The sequence below is a fragment of the Gigantopelta aegis genome, chromosome 4, assembly GCF_016097555.1.
Source record: "Gigantopelta aegis isolate Gae_Host chromosome 4, Gae_host_genome, whole genome shotgun sequence".
Taxonomy (NCBI): Eukaryota; Metazoa; Mollusca; class Gastropoda; order Neomphalida; family Peltospiridae; genus Gigantopelta; species Gigantopelta aegis.
The window spans coordinates 82,127,077-82,148,250 of record NC_054702.1 but is presented as its reverse complement, the minus strand read 5'-3'; the positions used below and the strand labels follow the sequence as shown (position 1 = coordinate 82,148,250).

The 21,174-nt window shown below is 38.1% G+C and overlaps 1 protein-coding gene across 1 annotated transcript; it reads left to right on the top strand.

Annotated features, from left to right (window-relative positions):
- The first annotated feature begins 2,043 nt into the window (after window positions 1-2,043).
- Window positions 2,044-20,882, top strand: LOC121371210 (neuronal PAS domain-containing protein 4-like). Its single transcript, XM_041496931.1, has 10 exons — window positions 2,044-2,232; window positions 2,701-2,867; window positions 3,561-3,616; window positions 6,635-6,724; window positions 9,553-9,735; window positions 15,331-15,521; window positions 16,071-16,177; window positions 16,573-16,729; window positions 17,149-18,560; window positions 19,066-20,882. The coding sequence occupies exons 1-10, from the start codon at window positions 2,177-2,179 to the stop codon at window positions 19,095-19,097; spliced, it is 2,451 nt and encodes an 816-aa protein (XP_041352865.1). The 5' UTR covers window positions 2,044-2,176; the 3' UTR covers window positions 19,098-20,882.
- Window positions 20,883-21,174: the final 292 nt, after the last annotated feature.

The following is a 21,174-nucleotide window of genomic DNA, read 5'->3' as shown; positions in this document are numbered from 1 at the left end:
TACAAATATTAGGATGACAACAAAACCGTGTTTATACAGACACTGATATTCTAAACAAGAAAATATTTTTAATATGTAATTTTTGTCATCAAACAAGCTGTTAGTCATAAACAATGTTATTAAACTGGAACGTAACCTTTTTCATGGTCTCGCTGACTTTGAACCTGTAGCATGTCATAACCTGCATTCCATAAAATAATTTACGAGCCACATTAGGCCAAACAAAAGAATCGTTGTGATTCCGATTACCTGACCGTATCTAGAAAATCCACCAAAACTAAAAACCATAATTAAAATAAATAAATAAATAAATAAACAAAAATTCTGCAGAATTAAATACCTCGGCTGCCATAAACGTTTTCATTGTACTGTGATGAACATCCTAAGGTACAACTATAAACCAAGTTTTGTTGACCTAGGGATTACATTTTGTAAAACAAAGATCTATATGCGAAACTTTAACACAGACGTTGACATCGTCATCGCCGTCGGAAAATAATACATATATATCGCCTTTTTACCTCGTAAAGACGGTGGCGGGACGTAGCCCATGTTTGACATCCAATAGCCTATGATCAATAAATCAATGTGCTCTAGTGGTTTCATTAAACAAAACAAACTTTAACTTTTTGCGTAAAGACGAGACAAATATTTCCAATTGACTATTATTAATATCAGTATATTTTTCTGTTTTGTTGTCGTTGTTTAACTTCTGCACAGTATTCAACTGAAAATTACATTGCGTTCGGCTTGTTGTTTATAGTAGCGACGGTTTGAAATAATAGAAAATACCAAAACAAAGACATTTCTACGAAGAATATGTTCGTAGACTAGTGCCGTTAGTTTCTTCAAAAGTCAATTCAGCGTAATGGTGCGACACACACTAAGAAACAGGTTTGAAAACATGCAGATGACCACTGTGTACACTTGGTGCGTTTGTGGTTTGTGGTCCTCATATTTACAGAAGCGCGAGACGGTGTTATTTAATGAGACAGTGTAGCCCACGTCATAATTTAGATGATATTGTTTTTGGTTGTGGTTGTTGTTTTAGTTTGTTTCTTGTTTTGTAGGGTTTTCTTTTCTTATGTTGTTGTAATGTTGTGGGTTTTCTTGTTTTGTTTTGTGCTTTGTGATTGTTGTTTTTAAAATACTTTGTAGACAAAAATCCTATTGGATCTGCTGGACAGTTCCAAAACACTTTTCAACTGATCAGCGTTTAGTGGTCTCCAGTTAAGATTTGAACATTGTGATTTGTGAATTGTGAGATGAACTTATATTCAGAAATTCTAATTACACCTGTTTAGATATGATTTGATTTTTCAAGAAAGATATTTTTTTTACATGAAAATTCCACTCAGTGGTGTAAGATGGCAAAGCACATTTAAAATAATTTAACATCTAATAAATACTAGTATATCATAGGCGTTGGGGTGGGGGTAGGGGTGGGGGTAGGGGTGGGGGTGTTGGTAGCAGAAGGCACTGACTCCACCTCTAATGATTATGTGTTCCCCCATCTGAAAAACGAATTATTATTTAACCCCCTCCCTACCCTCAGTTTCTAGCATCGTCCGGCGCTGATACACATTGATTAACTCTTCCATCATCGCAACTAAATCGCGATTGCGCCATATTCAGTATTCTAGACGAACAATGAATCTGGCTTTCCGAGATTTATTTCTTAAAACAGTGTAATCTTACGGATTATTCCTTAATATTGCTCAATGCAAGATATCTCACAGACTTGGGGGTGGAGGTGGGCGGCAATAGAGTTGGGGGGTCTTGCCATATACAGAGCTGGAAATGAAATTTGATACAATAGCTCTCCCTCAAGTATATGCTATATAATATTACACGCTCCCAACGTAATCCATCTTTCTCTGATATTGTATACGCAGCAGACAATAGCCAGCGCCACCGAATCCAGTCGTCATTCAGCAACAACAACAAAAAATCCTTCCATCGAGCAGACGATATCTCTCGGCCAATGAGAAGCGTCACGTGATAAGTGTAGTATAGATATGCGACAGGTAATGATGTCATTTACTCAGTTGAGCTCCGCTTCCCCGACGAAGTGTATAGTGATATTCACTGACGGCTGGTCCGTCGAAAGCTAGTTGTTATTTAGACTATACATTATATTTTTTCTTGTTTCTATGTGTTAGCTTTTATACACTACATGATCAGAATGGGTCCGAGTCCCGTGGAAGAGCTGGTTCTCCTCGATATGGATAGGTGTGTGTGTGGTGTTCTCTCTCATTTTGGGGATTGTTTGTGTCACAGGATTGTTGGGTGCCGCACCTACACTAGCTGTGTGTCGTATGGATTTGGGTCAACCGCTTCACTATCTGTTTCTGATGGTTTCTTTCCTGTTTCAAATGATAGTGCAGCGCTAAACAAGTTCCGGCTTTTTTTGTGTGTTTAAAAGGAGATATATTAAATATTACGGTTATTAAAATAAGTGATGTAGGTTTTTTTTATAATACTCAAAACTTTTGACTTCATTATAATATTTTTTTATAAATTTATAATTAAAAGGAAAAATAACAATAAATAATAACTATTTAAAAAATAAAATATATAAAAATCTAAAATCGATTAAGTTTTTTGGGTTTTTGTTTTTTTAATCAGACAGGTTTATATTTGCTTTGCTGGGTATAAACTTGGCATCAGCTGTTTCTGACTGTATGTTTTTATTTGTAGATCTAATAAAGGTGCTTCAAAACAGCGCCGAGACCAGATAAATTCTGAGATCGGCACTATGCGAGACTTGCTACCCCTGCCCGAGTCGGCCCGACAGCGCTTGTCCCAACTACAAATCATGTCACTCAGCTGCGTCTACATCAGGAAGTGCAACGTTTTACACAGACGTAAGTTATGGCTTCGGTTTTGGGATGTTTGGGTTTGTTTGGGTTTGTTTGGTTTTTTTTTTGGGGGGGGGGGGGGGGGGGGGGGTGACTTTTTGGTGAATTTTTGTGGGTTTTGTTTTTAGCTCTTTAGTGTTTGGGTTTTAGGTTGTGTCCTTTTGTCCTACAGGTGAATCTGAAGTGGCAGTTGCCAGGATTTTCAAAGGTTTTTTTTTTAATTCATAAACAAATAAGCAAACAAACAAGCCAACGGATCATACGCACGCGCGGGAGCGCTTTTAAAAAGTAAAATAATTTTTTTCACACAGTTTGAAAATTCATAAACCTTTGTAACGTTTCTATGGGCTGCAGAAAAGCTCTCATGTGTTTGGAATATCTCAGAGCCGATACAATTCACTCTGGCTACAATGTCATGCTGACTATAATAGTTGGCAACCTGTCTGTTTCAATCTGGGGTTTTGTGGTAGTCGTATATAAACGTAAAGTTAACACCTGAAAAGTATAACAGAATCTGACTGGTTTTTGTTTATGTGTTTACATCATCAATTCACAAAATTACTTATCTTGTTTATTAACCGTAACAAAGTTTTAAAAGGTCTCAAGCAGAGTGTCTGAATACAAAATCTTGATAACATAATGTTTAATATATTTTTGTCAATAACATGCATCTATAAATGTCAAATATTTCATTTTCAGTGTTTCGATCGACAAAACTAAACAAGGATTTACCTAACTTGTGCGATTTCTTCCAGGTAAGTGTCTTTTATATATAATTTTACAAAAATATTATATAAGTTAAAACCAATTTTTATTTTTCGTCTTCCAAAACAACTTTTTACTTAATATACATGGGTGTGCGGGTAGTTGTTAAAGTTAGTTAATAAAAGTTGTCAACACGTGTTGTCAAAGACTTATAACCGACTTGTAGGACGCACGTAAACACTTACTAATAAGCTATTTTTATCCAACTGGTTCACGATGTGTATTCAGTGAACCGTTTTATTCATAAACCGCTGATTCATTTGGTCTAAAATTTCCATGAATAACACTCCCCGTTTCTTTACTTTTCTGTGTGGTTTATTCTTTCTTAGTCTTTTTTTTCTTTTCTTGTCTTCTAATTTGTCCTTACTTTTGATTCTGCTGTGTTTTTCTTGTTGTTCAATTGTTGTTTTTCATCCTGCCACTATGAACTTTTCCAAGTTGAACTGTCAACCTGTACGCGTCAACCGAAGTGGTGTATTTTTGTCACCATTGACGTCATACGCACTGGGCTGGAAATAGCTCTCGGCTATGACAAAGAGTTGCGATCTACCTAAGCTTGTAATGGTGGATTATATGACAAAATGGTCGCAACTGATATATAACTTGTGACACTTGTGACGTCAACCATAACCACATTTAAAATTTAAATGATAATGCATGTTTTAAAATAAAACACCAGGATTTTGGGGAGAGACGGAGGGGACACGAATGTATTTCTTTTCCGTTTTAATAATTAATAAAATAAAAATTCATCATTCTGTTAATAAGTATGAAAATAGTATATTATTTTTCTTTTCCGTTTTAATAATTATAAAGTAATAATTCATAATTTTGTTAAAGAAGAATTAATAAATAACAACAACAACAATAGTAACATGATGATAATAATAATAATAGTAGTAGTAGTAGTAGTAGTAGTGGTAGTAGTAGTAGTAGTAATAATAGCAATAATAATAATAATAATAATAATAATAATAATATATGTTTAATTTATTGCCATATCAGAATATATTTTAAAGAATACGGGTCTGGGTTTTTGCCCATTAAGATAGGATAACTGTGGTTAATATCAAAATAATATTATAAAGATTTAAGTTGGTCTGGAAAATCATCACTAATAATAGTATTTGTGTGTATACGCTTTTGTTTGAGCTTGTGTGTATATTTGCATATGTGTGTGGTGGTGGGATGCTTGGATAGATCAATATATCTGTTTATATAACATAATTATGTTTGAATAACAAACTACACCACACACATATGCACACAAACTCACAACTCTCACCTCAGCTGTAAGAATTGCTTAACATATATTTCAATCTTTAATTTATTATTTGAAAAATACACACACTTGTGTACCTAAATCTGTCATCATTTCGCTGTCAAGCCGTAACAGAGTGGCTTTGTTTCCAGCGAAATAAAAGAAAAGCAAACACTATCTACCGATTATTTATACAGGTCAAACAACACCTGTTAATAGCTACAGATAAGTAGAAAAACATAAGCTACAGTGGGGATTGAGTGACATACGGCTATCTAATCTTTTTTACCATGCGAAATCTTCAGCTGATATTCACATTTTACTGATAAAGTCCAGTTGGCCAGATCGATACAGCTGAAATCTAAAGTACTGTTGGAACAACACACCTGTTAGCGATCACGTGAGGCCACGCCCCCGTGGTTCTCGTTACCCGCCATTGTTAATATGACCAGCGTTTCCTGAGCTACATTGCCGACTAGCATGACGTGTCTGACCTTTATGTGCTAACAGTTTCCAGTAATGCAGTAGAACACATGACCATACGTAGATACTGCATAGAATGTGTATATAGGAAATACGAAATAATATAATATATATATACGTGTGTGTGTGTGTGTGTGTGCGGTGCAGTGCGGTGCGGTGTGCGTGCGTGCGTGCTTGCGTGCGAGCGTGCGTGTGTGTGTGCGCGCGCGCGTGTGTGTGTAAATAATAAATACTGACTACAATGAAAACCCTTAGTCCACAGTTCAAAACTATTGACATTTAATCCCATATTACAACTTTATTTGAAATACAGACATTGTGACATTACTACTTTCAATCTATCTATATATATTTTCTCTCTATTGCATGTACACATTTTGTATGTGTGTGTGTGTGTGTGTGTGTGTGTGTGTGTGTGTGTGTGTGTGTGCGTGCGTCTCTATGTGTGTGTGTGTGTGTGTGTGTGTGTGTGTGTGTAGATGCAATATAAAACACACATTTCTAGAATTATGAAGTAAGAGGCGAGAAAAACATAAAAGTGAATGTGATTAAAACAACATGTAGCTCCTCCAATACAACAGAATAAAGCGAACAAAAAACCCAATACCAACTAAAATACCAGAAATACAAAGTAAAAAACCCCAACAAAAAATAAAACAAAACAAAACAAACAAAACAATACTCGACCTCCTATCTGGTTATCTACCAAAACCCATCATATAAAAGACATTTGTGTCAATTAATGAGATAGAATGAGTGTTTGGCGACACCTGTGACATGGGAGAAATAACACGTCCACTGTTAGTTACCTTGCGATCGTATCACCGGTCTAACAAACAGGACACATAAACTAATTTAGCAAACCAGCCAGGTAGAACAAGATAACTGAGAAAGAAAGAAAGAAAGAAGTGTTTTATTTAACGACGCACTCAACACATTTTATTTACGGTTATATGGCGTCAGACATATGGTTAAGGACCACACAGATTTTGAGAGGAAACCCGCTGTCGCCACTACATGGGCTACTCTTCCGATTGGCAGCAAGGGATCTTTTATTTGCGCTTCCCACAGGCAGGATAGCACAAACCATGGCCTTTGTTGAACCAGTTATGGATCACTGGTCGGTGCAAGTGGTTTACACCTACCCATTGAGCCTTACGGAGCACTCACTCAGGGTTTGGAGTCGGTAAAGATAACTGAGAGGCCTCGAGTATTAATTAGTTTCGTTTAATGTAGTTCTTTATTGTCTAATTTCTATTTCCAGGCTATGTCTGGCTTCATGCTGGTCACCACCAGAGAAGGGAAGCTGGTTTTCATATCCGAAAATGTTACCGATTATCTTGGCCATTCTATGGTGAGTTAACGTTATTTTTAGCAGAGCATAATTTGTTTAGTTTGTAGATCAATTTAGATAATGAATACTTAGTGCATGTATTTAATCACTGCCAGCATAGGTGTAATTATAATGCAGTTGGTAGTTGACAGGAACGTATTGTCAGCAACCAGCTGACGTACCATTTCAAATCAGCTTTTAGAAAGCCCAAATCAAGTGTTAGCATGCACTTGTTACTTTCTTTTATCCATTTGTAAAACTATAATCAATAGTTGCTTTGTATTACATGGAACGACTTGTCAATTTGTTTTTGTTTTTTAATCTTTACTGGGTTTTTTTTTTTTGGGGGGGGGGGGTTGTTGGGGTTTTTTTTGGGGGGGGATGGGTTGTTGTTTAGTTTTATTGTGCTTTGTTGTTTTTTAAAACGAAAATGTTAATTGTCTTGTTATATGTAGACTGTTACACAACTGAACCGTTCAGATGTAGTGTGTAATAGTCTACAAATGTGACATTTAGAAACCTATACCCACAAACCCGCATGGTATTTGAGATTAACATTTATATAGCGACCCAAGCTTCTCTAGTAAGCAGCATCTTTGCTGTATTCCGAAATCACCACATTCCTAGTAATATGCCGGTAGAGTCTTCCCAGCTTAACACAGGGCACTTTCTCATACTTCTGTTTAGAGTGAAACGCAATTACCTTCCCTGACACCCCCTCCCAAATCCTCCCTCAAGACAGTCACTTCATTTAAAAAGGGGGGGGGGGGCCTTTAGGGAAAGTTGCTTATCACAGAATTGTAGCCGCATGCTTTTATAAAAGTTCGTGCCTGACGGTTTCATACCCACTGGCCACCATATGTTGTTGCTATGTGCAATTGCGTTTGGCTTGGCATTTCCTAAGAAGGGTCCATACGCGAGCAGCGAAAGGTTGCTGCTGCCGTCAGTAGTCTCTCGTGTTTGACTCACTGCCTCAGAATTCGACCCCAGAGCACAACTGCCTAATATCAAGTGTGTATGGCATTTATATCTGCATATCACTTTCACAAAGTCCACCAAGACACCCAGTACACTGATGTAATGGTTTTACAAATACGACATTTGATCGCTAATACGTGACGCATGTAGCAGGGCGTAACCATTATGATTGTGCACGGTGTGTTTAGCTCAGAGGTAGAGGGCTCGCTTGATGTGTGCTGGGTCCTGGGATCGATTCTCAGTGGCAAACCCTTTGGATTTACAGTTGCACTCAGTTTCTCTAATATACTGAACTCCACTGAATGAATGAATGAATGAATGTTTAACGACACCCCAGCACGAAAAATACATCGGCTATTGGGTGTCAAACTATGGTAATGCAAATAAATAAAGTGATGATCAACATCAATATAAAATTTCAAGGTTTAAACAAAAACAGGGTAAAGAACTGTGTAAAAATACAAATACAAATATCACAGAATTGTACGGACACAGAATTTTACTCTGAACTTCAATTTGTGCTGTATTGGCCATTCTCAAAGAGAATGTTACACCCCTGCACCACGGTGAGGTTATAGCACGCGCAGGGGAACTCCACTGAAAACCCAAAGCTCAGTTTTTAGTTGTTATTGCAACGACATTTTATGTGAGGTTGCTAGCACAACGCTAACCCTTGTATACAATATCGGGATTATTTATTACCTGTCAGAATACAGCTAGCTGGACAAAATCATTTAAATGTATGACTTTCATCTTATCATATCCTCTTATCCTTTTTACATCTACAAATCTGGAGCTAGTGTGTGTGTGTGTGTGTGTGTGTGTGTGTGTGTGTGTGTGTACGTTCGTTTGCTGTCAACATATGCATGTAATTATTCTTTGAATACTAGTATTTATCTTTGTTAACCAGACTTGGTTGTTTAAAGTTTAAACTTGTATTCATGTGCTTATCTACGAGATAAAATCAGAACAATAAAACATTTATTCAGACAGTAAATATTTCTTCCTGGTTGTAACATTCAAGGGTTTTAAAATGTTTTACATCAGCCATGGCATTTTCTGATAAGGCAGTAACGGTGTAATAATCCCTTGTTGCCGAATTGTCCGTATACTGTTATCGCTTTTGTGTAAACTAATGGAAAACTAGAAGTTCTTGACTGATAGAGTGGTAATGGTGATTTCAATAGCGTTTTGTTAAGCATATTCATTGCCTATAAAATGTTTCCAGTCTGGACTTGAACTCAACATTAAGGAGACTATGGAGTAGAAATCCGTCCAAAAATTAATAAAATGGCCTGAAATATTTTAGTAAAAATAATAAATGACCGTCGTCCACCCTTTGTTGCTTCTTCCTCTCTCTCTCTCTCTCTCTCTCTCTCTCTCTCTCTCTCTCTCTCTCACTCACACACACACACACATGCTCTCCGTCTTTCTCTCTCTCTCTTTCCCTCCTCTCTCTCTCTCTCTCTCTCTCTCTCTCTCTCTCTCTCTCTCTCTCTCTCTCTCACACACACACACACACATGCTCTCTGTCTTTCTCTCTCTCTCTCTCTCTCTCCTCTCCTCTCTCTCTCTCTCTCTCTCTCTCTCTCTCTCTCTCTCTCTCTCTCTCTCTCTCTCTCTCTCTCTCTCTCTCTCTCTCTGTGTGTGTGTGTGTGCCTGTCTGCATGACTGTCTCTATCTGTATGTCTATCTGTCTGTCTGTCTCTCTCTCTCTCCTCTCTCTGTCTCTCCTCTCTCTTTCGTTGTCTCTCTCTCCCTCCCTCCCTGCCTCCTCTCTCTATTCCCCCCCCCCCCCCCATCTTATTCCCATACGAACCAAATAAAAGTTAGACGTGTGTTAAAGTGTCCTATATGTCCTCCTCGTGCAGGTTGACATGAAGACACAAGGGGACAGTGTGTACGACATCGTGGACAAGCGCGACCACGGCACGGTTCAGGCGCAGCTCATGCAGGGCGGGGCGGAAGTTGACGTGACGCGGGATGTCGCCTTCTTCTGCCGAATGAACATGTCCAGGAGCCTGAAACGACAGGCGGGATTCGGGGACGTCAAGGTAAGCATCGAGATAGGACTGTAGGGAAATATTACTGTTTTAGTGACATCAGCGGCGATATTGGATCTTCGACAATTCCTAGTCTCTGCTCACATGTGGAAATATTATGGAACAGCAAGAAATAAGTATTAAATGTCTATAAAATATGTTTCTAAATATTTTATCATTGTTGTCATTTTTAAAACATGCAAAGTAATAATATGAATGTTCTTGCCAGCATATCTTCCGTGGGTTTTAATTGTTCCTTGGACTGCGATTTGTGTAGGGACTAGAAAACAGGAACTAGTAAGACAACCATGTGTAATGAAGGGTTGTCTTTATATAAATATCCATTGGGCTATTTCTCGTTCCAGCCAGTGATCCACAACTGGTGTAACAAAGGCCGTGGTATGTACTATGTTGTGTGGGATGGTGCATATAAAAGATCCCTTGCTGCTAATCAAAAAGAGTAGCCCATGAATTGGCGACAGTGGGTTTCCTCTCTCAATATCCGTGTCCGACGCCATATAAAATCAATTAAAAAATATATTTTTTTAAATCTCTGCCTTATTGAAGAAAAAGACCGTATACATAAAATGGTATACACCGACGTCGACACACCCTGTTTAATAAATCAGTGTCGATTCGTTTCTTTATGTATAAACCAAACTTCCTGGTTTCCATCTGTAATGCAAACTGCGTATAGGCCTACACTCAACTACTTGACCCAGCCGCGACTGATTTAGGTCGTATTTAAGCTAACACAGGTACTCTCGCTACTAAAATAAATATTCCAGTGTTAAACTCTGCATCCGGTGTTGGCTTGTTGCGAGTGGATTCCCCACAGGAGTGTTCTCCCAAAGCACGTGGGCTGAGCATCATCTCGACAACCATTGCTTCATTAATATTAATATCTGAGAGCAATACGCGACTCTAAACTGTGCCAAGTCTGGACTCGATATATTTATAGTATCTCGATGTAAAAGATTCCGAATAAGTAGCGACAAAGATTGATGTCGTTCTGGGTTATTTATGATGAAGTCTTCCGCCATTGTTCCGTGCTCTTCACGTGGGATGTTTGTCTTTGGTGCTAGTGTTTGTCACACACGTCTTGTCACCAGCCTTTATTGACTGACAAATTTATGACTTTGTCTTAAGTTATGTTAACTACTGGTATCTGCTTAGCTGAAGTTTCCCAAAAATATAACTGTAGTGGTCAGATAGACATCCGTTTATAAAGAGGCTATGACTAGGTTAAACATTTGTAGACATTAGGTTAAAGGGACATTCCTGAGTTTGCTGCAATTTTTAGGATGTTGTCGACTAACAGAGACTGTTTAACGATTGTAATTACATATCAAATATAATTTTCTGCATAAAATGTTAGTGGCTCTATATTTAACGTGTTTCTGATCGTTCTAATATTCGTACTAGGTTAAATTTCATTTTATTTCCTAAAATAATTTTTTTTCGTACGTATGAAATTATTTGAAGACAAAATCCAGTTTGGACTTCTTACAAATATTAAGATGACAAGAAACATTGAATATACAGACACTGATATGCTAAAACAAAAAATATATTCAATATGTAAGTTTAATCGTAGAAATATTGTATTAGTCGGAAACATCTTACAATGCAGCAAACTCGGGATGTCCCTTAAACGTTGTTGTCGAAAATCTTTGTTAAAATGTGTTACAAGCAGACAACTCTTTGGTGATGTTACATTACGTATGGTGCAGTTGCCAATTTTAATGTTAACATTTAACACACTGAATGTACTAGCTTTTTCACCAAAAATATATTCCTTGGAGTTGGGAGCTGGGAGCTGGGAGGGAGGAGGGAATTTATTTTATATTACCAAAATCATGTACCAAAGTGCTGGCTGAAGCAACCCACAATGAACTGTTTATTTAGTTGTGGAATATTGTTTTATTCATATTTGAAGTCCCACTACAGAGAAACGAAATCGGTCTCAATGCATAATCCATGTTCAGTAACATGACTGTGTCCGGTTACTCTGATGTTGCTTATAAATATACAAGGCACAAAATTCATTTTAAAAATCGTGCGTTTAAAAACAAGCATAGTTTACTAAATTATATCAGTGAATAAATGTGTCGTTTTGAAGTTATCTAACTGCCGTTGTATTTAGTATCTACTACGTCGATACGAAGTTGCATAATATACATCGGTTTAAGTTGATTCCTGTGATTTTTAACTACTCTGATATTGTTTTCAATTTAATGGCCTGATTCCGTGTAACACTCAAGTGTTCAGTTATAACTCGACAGTAAATAGGTTAGATTACGATCTCGTTGGGTTTTTGTTTGTACTGCGCTGCTCATCCCACTGGCGCCAATGGTCATGACCCTTTGTTGATCTATATCACCAATATTATGACGTCTGCCCTTGGCCTATTCTTCGGTGATCCTCCATTGTACATGTTACACCGCACGGCGAACTGTTTTGAATAATGCCAGGTAACGACGACAACACTTGTAGTCAGACGACACAAAATAGTATATGATTAAGCAGTTTCCAGAAGCCCTTCACGTTACGCTCTGTCGCCCGTTGTCATGGCAATATGAATGATGACTTGATATGTGACATATGGCCCTGTCACAGCGTGGTCGCATCTTCCTCGTGATGTATGACCGCCTGTGTGAACTGCAGTTAGGGACTATTCCACAAATGAGCACGTGGGTTATCAAAAATTAATGGGTTGTAGGTCTGTTGGAATTTGTACTTGATCATAATGCAAGTAAATGTAAAATCATTGTGATTTATTTTTGCAGTAGTGGGCAGTCAGAAGGAAAATACCTTCAAACTCCAAACGCTCACCCCTTGAATAATTTTAAATAAAAAAAAAAAAAAAAAAATATATGCTGTCCTTTAGTCCTTTTGCTATATAGCTTCTACTCTAGAAAGTCGCCATGCGTGGGAACGGAAATCGATTAATTTTATTTTGTCAGCTGCACGGTCATGCATATAATGTTGAACGTAACAGGATGCTGGAAAAGTAGTCTTAATTCTCATATGACTCACACATTGATTTCACTTATTTTCTGAACATTACCCATAGGTCGTTTTATATAAAAATTTGACAGTCCTTTTGGGAAGGTGAATCACTTACTGTAGCGTAAAATAATCTAGATGAAAAATACCTCACCAATAGGGGTGTATCATCCAAACCCTCTTACCATCGCTAAATTAAATTGATCTCACGGTCTTTAGTTTTGGTTTGTTTAATGAGACCACTAGAGCACAATTATTTATTTAATTATCGGCTATTGGTTGTCAAACATTTGGTAATATTTGACACAGTCTTAGAGGAAACTCCCTACATTTTTCAAGTAACAGCAAGGGACCTTTTAACCAGACAGAACATCATATACCGCTGCCTTTGATAAATCAGTCGTGGGTGCACTGGTTAGGTTGGACGGGGTGGGGAGGGGGGGGGGGGGGCAATCAGAGAATAAGTCCAATAAGGTGGTTCGATCTTACGACGCAAGCCCTTCCGGCTTAGCTCTCTACCGACTGATTTAGATCCCACCCCGCCAAGTATTTCGAATCAGTCGGTGATCTGAAGTACAACCACCAGTTGTTGTTTTCTTTTTAAACATGGAAACGATGCACGTATAACAAGATTGCAGCAGTTCTTACTGGAATCGATTTTCTGCCTCTTCATTAGCACTGACAAGACAGCAGCAAGAACATATTATTAGTACAGTCACCAGCTGCAAATTAGTCATTTGACTTTTAGTAATAACATGACACAGCGACAACGTATCATTAATACAAACAGCAGCTGCAAACTAGTCATCAGTAATTGGAATTTGTTCACAATTATACAAAATACGTGTATGCAAGACGGGTATACACACACCCACATGCACAGATCCTATGGCTCTGTAGTTCTGTCTATGTCTGTCTTTCTCTGGCGCTGACCGGCCTCGGTGGTGCCGTGGTTAAGCCATCGGACATAAGGCTGGTAGGTACTGGTTTCGCAGCCCAGTACCGGCTCCCACCCAGAGCGAGTTTTAACAACTCGGTGAGTATGGGTAAGACCAGTACTCCTTTTTCTCTCTCTCTCACTAACAATTAACGACTAATTCACTGTTCTGGACAGAAAGCCAAGATAGTTGAGGTGTGTGCCCCAGACAGCATGCTTGAACTTCAGTTGGATATAAGCACGAAAATAAGTTGAAATGAATGAATGAATCTCTGGCTGTCTTCCTATGTCTGTGTGTGTGTGTGTGTGTGTGTCTCTCTCTCTCTCTCTCTCTCTCTGTCTCCGTCTCTCTCTCTCTCTCTCTCTCTCTCTCTCTCTCTCTCTCTCTCTCTCTCTCACTTTGTGCATTTACCGTCTTTAGACTGCGATGTATACAACCTGAACAAATTACAATACCCCCCAAAAACCCTGAAATATATAAAACAAATAGTATCTATATAATATTCCGTTCTACATCACGCTATCTTGGCCCCATTAATTTCATTATAAAGTCTAGGTGAACAGCTTGGGTGTTATTGTCGTACATTTCAGTCTCCTTGCCAACAGGTCGACTTTACAACAACGTCACTGGCTGACTCTTTCCGTTATATTACCAAGGTTGAGGCGACCGACGCTTGACTATGCGCATATGCAAGCAAGCCATCTCACTAAAATATAATAGCTCTCGAGAAGCAAGTCTATAAACTTGTTGGACTGTTGGGCAATCCATTTTACCAGATGTGACTTAATCCTCATTGTGGCTATATATGTAGTTATGTTGCCGCGTGAGGGTGCTCTTATCCTTATGGAAAATGTCACCATGATTAAGGAGGAATGTGTCCACAGTAGACTGACTACTGGCGAAATTAGAATGACAAGAGTTTGCAAATAGCTCGCGACTTCTTTTTAATTAATGTCACCGGAAGTCGGTGATTTATCAGCGCTGAAAATATGGTGGAGATGCAGTTGCCACTGTCATGTTGCTTTCTGTGCGGTGTTTTCCTCCAGGCATAAACATGCACTTGACTTAACCAGAGGATGTGTCTCTTGACTCTAACTATCATTCAATGTCTAGTCACCATTAGCGTTTTTAATAAATTTTACTTCTTTCTCTATCAACACTCACTGTTTTTGAACTGTTATTGTTTTTCAAACAGAAAAAAATGACATAGGCTTCCGAAGCGGGGCTGGGGTGAGGGTGTGGTGCTCCCCAACTCAAAATAAAACATCCTCCCTGTCGGAAGTTGCATTAATGTATTGCTGAATTTGTTGGTTAACCTATGTTATATAAAAGTAATAATGAAGGAATAAACTATGTTTTAGTTGAACTTTTTTTTAAAAGAGACGAGTTTGTTAACAAGATTATACAAACTCTCATAAATTATCTCAGTACTCTATAATTATAAAATCCTTTACAACGAACGAAAACGTGTGACAATGTCCTTCTGCAAATACTATAAATGCAATCAGAAAATTTAATGAAGAGAAAAGTTATTACAGGGACAAGTATAAACATTCTGTAATAATGTCTATAATCTATCTAACGGTTTCATCATATGCTGTAGCAATTATAACACACATAGCCGTCATATTCACCCAGATGCAACTATTTGTCTTTACAGGTGATGTACGTAAAAGGTCATTTCGCGGTTGCACCTGAACAGGACTCGTCCACTGACACTCAGTATGTGTTCATGGCGATCTGCTGCCCGCTGATTACCCCTGATCTGAAGGAGAACCTAATCCACAACAACACCATGGTGTACAAGACCATCCACAAGCTCGACATGACCTTCCTCGAGGTCACCCATGCGTAAGTAGTCATATGCCGCATGTACGAGGGCAGTTTGCCGTCTGCTCGATGAAATGGCATGTTGTTTTTCTCCACTGTTACACACAGCAGAAGACAGAGAGTGAAGAAGAGAAATGAAAGTTAAACATTTTGACCTTCTGACCTCTTTCACCTCGGGCTGATGCTTCACAGCCGAGCTAAATCTTGTTCCTGTGACAGAACAGAATTGTAAAATAGCTGATTGTTTAATATACTGTCATATCTCGACTGGAGAACACCCTGGTTTAGTCTAGACAATTGTCTTGTAACCCGCGTAGTCGGGTGAATCCGGTATGAACACATTGCGCGTTTTAGTTAGTTAATATAGTAAATAATTAATGACATTATGCCTTGAGTAGACGGCCCAAACTCTGGGGTATTCAAAACAGCAGTTAATCAAATCAGCTTAACTTCATAAATTACGTTTTTGTTTTTATTACACACATTTTTATTTTATACCCATCTTTTCTTGCTTGTGTAATTTTGCTTTAAGACTCTTTATTAACTTATATTTCTGTTTTTCTTCTACAGAGCTGAACATCACCTGGGTCGCAGTAATGATGAACTATTTCGGCAATCATGGTATAGCATGCTTCACCCATTGGACATTAACGAGGCTCGTGAAAAACACATGCTCTGTAAGTACATCTCATATAACTAAATATAGTTTGGTGTTGTTCAATACACACATAAATTCAATAGCTAGTTTATTGTGAACTGTAAGGTATTCCAAACGTTTTTGTTTATCATTTTAAGAAAGTCTATTTAACATGCAAGTCAAAAGTCTTTAATCAGTGAAACATTCATTCTAGTTAAATAACAGAAGAAAACATATAATCATTCTAGTGTTGTCACATTTACTAATCAGTTAATATTTATGCTAAATATATCATACAATTAATATTTATGTTAATTCGTACATATTTATGTTAAGATATTAATAGATTTGTAGTTTTTTAACAGAAAAATTATAAAATCTGTTTAGCAATTATATTATTAATAATTCTTTATTATTTTTTTTATCTTACTTCAGTAATTAGATCGAACCACGAAATGGGGTGCATGGTCATAGTTCGTATGCTCCGAAACGACAACTCTGTGTTCTGGGTGAATCTCGTGATGCATGTCAAACAGGCTTTGGTTGCAAACACTGACGAACCCGTGATCGTCTGCATCAATCAAGTCATCAGGTTAGCAAACAAACATGAACACACAACAGCTCTGGCATTCAACTGTCCTGAAGCAACATAATACATTAACAATATATTATTATCTGGTTTTTGACTGAATAAGAGTTGAGCTCCAACAATAATAAAAGATGGCAAGCTTTAAATTTGCTGCATCATTTCACATGGCATTATACGGTCTGTTGCTTAAAGCTCGTAGAAACTCTATAAATGATCCTATAAAAGAAACACAGAAACGAAACGTTTCTGTAAATTAGTATATCTTTTATTTTTATGTCAATAAGTTAGTCTTATATGAAAAGAATTTAAAAATTCTAAAGAATTCTAAATTCTTTGAAACCATATATTAATAATTATTGTTCCACTAAAACATTGCAATGCTATCTCCAAATATTTATTTCCCTGTGTGATTACTATTTCAGTGAACAAGAAGCGTATCAGCTAAAACTTCAAAGCCAGATGTTTAACTTCTACCCTACACGAGGAGCAGAACTGTGGACGCAACCATTAGCCTGCCCGAACATGTCACAGGATTTGGGAACACGATGGCTGCAGCCATCTAATGGCTTTCAGCTGCCGGCTCGACTTCGAAATTCACAAAATAATCCTCAAGGGATCCAAGTCAGAGGACAGAGCGACAACCTTCTGTCTTTTTCTGAACCAGTGCTTAGACGAGGTGAACACATTTCAAGTGGGTCGTCGTGTCAGACGAAGGAAAAGCTGAAGAGGAAAATCCAAGGCCCATGCAGCCCAGCAAAGATGCCCAGACTGTCTCTCAGTGATCATGGTGGCAATTTCGGTTTCGCTTCTTCCAGCAATGACAGCATGATCACCAACTTGGACAGTTTCAGCAGCAACTCTTTCCCAACACAATCGGCAGGGTCTGTTAACTGGTCAGAAACACAAGTCCTCACCCAGGGCTACTACGGCATGCCCACGACCTCTCTTCAGAAAGGTATGATGATCGACCACTCACTGAGTCCTTCGAGTTTCATGCACCACTCCCAGCAGGAGCAGGTTGTTCCAGACATGAGTGCTCTGCCAGAGTCTTACCTGACACCTGACCCATCACCAGTGTCTTCGCCAGATCCCCACTACAAGACACGGACAACCGACTGCATTAAAACGATCAAATCGGGATGTCCGGCCGATTCCATCCTCGAAGAACTGACCAAGCTTGCTAACACGCAACAGCTGTGTCAAGTGAAGACGGAAACTGAACCATATTTGCCACCTTTCAAACCACAAAAGAAAATCCTCCCGGAAATAACTGCCACAGATATTGAGCATTTCTTCGACTTGCTGGTTGAAGGTGAACCAGACAACAGAGATGTCTGCATGGTCGATGATCAGAGTAAACCGATGGTCGTATGCAAATCGGAACCGATCACCATTCCTCCAAACTCATGCAGAAACAAACAGAATCTGCCTGTCATCGACACTTTTGAACTGGAAGAGTTTTTCTGCAGCTTCAACGAAGATGGTCTTGAAACAACACTCCTGTCACAACCGACCACGTGTCCTCCAATTCAGAACAGCCTAGATCAGCCGGCTCTGATCAAAGGTGGTTCTGGATTGCACGGCGGAGCACCACGGTTGACGCAGGACTACCTTGGACAAGACTACTCCCCTCAGTCGATGACTTCTTCCGATTACTCAGACGAAAACGATGACTTCCTGGAAGACATCACGATGGATCCAATCCAACTGATGACGGCTACGACTGATGATTTCTTCACACCCAGCACGACTCCCAGCAGCAACGTTGTCGCCCAGGAGGTGGATGAGTTGTACCAGCTCCAGAAGCTGCTCTCGTCACTGACGCCTGTCACAGGTACTTGGACAATACTGTTAATGTCTGATGACATTACTTATTACAGCTATGATGTATTACTTAATACAGATACTATTGCTTAATGTATATGATGGTACATGTGAGTGATTTTTGTTTTCAAGAATTAAATCAACAGCAGTAATAATACAGTTCGAATATGTTGTGACAATTTATAAGTCATCGCTTTTTATTTATAAATATTTCATGAAAAATATTTTTTGAAAAGATAATATATTTTAATTATCTTTATACCTTACATTAATTTTATATACTTATATATAAGAACATTAGATTAACCCAACACATAAATGTTCCCCATTAAACTGTATTGAAACAAGACCTCAAGACAATGTTTGATAAAATGTTTTGAACGGACATATCATTTTTTAATGCATTTCATTAGTATACTTAACATTTATTAAGCAGTGTTAATCACTTAATATTTTGATGACCTGATGCAGTGGCAATTATAAAATACTTATGTTTTACTCTGTTGTTCTTTCAGGTGTCCCGTCTATTACAGAAGAAACCCAGTAGGACCAGTGTGTAAGCGTCTCTTACAAATTTTCTTATGTATGGCATATTGCCATGTGTCTACCCATTAAGGGACAGTAAAGGTCTCGGGTAGCTGCCGCTGGTCGGCCATATTGGACACATCCCGCAGGACGGGCAAAGAATCGTCTGCTGCAGGTCAGCCATATTTATTACAAAGACTGTTGATGCCGTGTGAGTCATCATGGAATGGCATTACAACAATACCGACGTGCGCTTCTTACAGTGTTGAAAACAAACTCTCTATCTTTTGGAGACTGTTAACTGTGTGGATCACAGGGACAATTTGCTGTATAGACAGACTTTATATTATATAATGTTGTTTTTCTACTGTTCTGTGCCTTGCTTTTCCAGCATGACGCTGGTGGACAGCTGGTCAGTTATCTATCGATTGGTGTGTTTTTTATACGAGTCTTGTTTTTTGTTTTTTTAATTTACGTTGAGCGTAAATAGCGTGCAGCGGAAGCCGTTTGCACTGTTGTATAATATTTTGTTACGTATTTCTAATCATCATTTTTCATTAATTTGCTACACAGTCTCAAAATATCACAGTGTTACCATTTCGTTCACCTCATATGCTTAGACAAACACAAAACGTCTTTTGATCCGTCGCTGGACGACAAATCTACTTTGCTTATGTTTGTCTTTGAAATGACATGTTTTGATTTTGGTGACGTGTTTTAATAACATTTAATGCATGCAAATTATACTGGCTTATAAACTTGCTGCGTTCATGTGGCATATTCATTAATAATAATTTAAGTAGGGTTTTTGCGGAAAGCAAAAGTAATATTGTATTAGTGTATTCTTAAGATTTTTAAAAAGGGTGTTAACTGTTTGGCACAGTTTAGTGGTTTTGCTGAAAACAAACTCATCGTATGAAACCTACGGTGAATTCCATTCAGCTATCAGGAATATAATCTACAATCTACACTAGCTTTAATAATGAATGCAAGCTTGTGGTCGACATCTGTTTTAGAACTTCCAGTAAGGAAACTGACGAAATGTAAATACGGCTGGCTCGTGTTATTTCGGAAGGTGCCTCCGAGCTTGGAAGACAATAAACCCAGATATTGGCCGTGTGCTTGCAATCCTGAAATAATGATCTTTTTGTAGATTGTACAATAATGTTGTTCATCTCAAGAATACACTTTTACTTTGATGTAAAAATATCCTCACATCATATATCTGTTTTCATCTTAGCTAGTTTCACTTATTACCTTTTTTTTTTGTTCAGTCAGTTTATAAACAGGTTTTAAAGCTGGTCTTTGAATCTCGTGCGTTTACTACTGAATTGTTTTCTTGTTGGGGCGGTTTTCTCTCAGTTTAGAGAGCTTACTGCTCCCAATACTCAGGATTCATTTGTTTGTTTGCACATACATTTAAGTGCTTCGTTGATCCAAAGTGCTATTTATATATGCCTCGATTAACTTATCTCTGGTATCATTTGATCATTTAACATACAGTAGACCTGTAAAATGATGTTTTGTTTGCACCCATTTGATATTAAATGTATTATACTAGTTAAAAGAAAACTACATTTCCTCTGGAGGATTTAATGCATTTCATATTAATTGTAGTGTGATATTGGCCTTATTTTCGTCATTTTCTGCATGTGTCATCCCTCTATAAGGCAATTAATTTTAATTAATCATCGAGTATCATATTTGGATTGATGCCTTCAACCACGAAGCTGGCTTTGTGTTGTTATCATTGATTGTTCAATCTTTGAGCTTCAATAAATAATTTTAATATACATATATATATATATATATTTGTCATGTATTTCTTTATACTTTATTATTTCACTTGATCCTGTCGCTTAAAACAGGAGATCGGTATGTGCGTAGTTCAGTGATAGCGTACTCGTTAGAGGTGCGGTGGTTCGTAGGATCGAACGCTCTCGATGGGCTCTAGTATATCGAAGACCGTGGTATATAATGTCCTCGAAATATGAAAGTGCATACTAAACACCCATTATTGATTTTAATTAGAAGTGGTTTATAAGACGACGTCGGGTCCATCCCTCCTCCCCCCCCCCCCCCCCCCCCCCCCCTCCCCC

Coding starts and splice junctions, on each gene's coding strand:
- LOC121371210 (XM_041496931.1), top strand. CDS start 2,177: ATGATCAGAATGGGTCCGAGTCCCGTGGAAGAGCTGGTTCTCCTCGAT. Junction 3,617..6,634: donor ACTTGTGCGATTTCTTCCAG/GTAAGTGTCTTT, acceptor TTCTATTTCCAG/GCTATGTCTGGCTTCATGCT. Junction 6,725..9,552: donor ATTATCTTGGCCATTCTATG/GTGAGTTAACGT, acceptor CTCCTCGTGCAG/GTTGACATGAAGACACAAGG.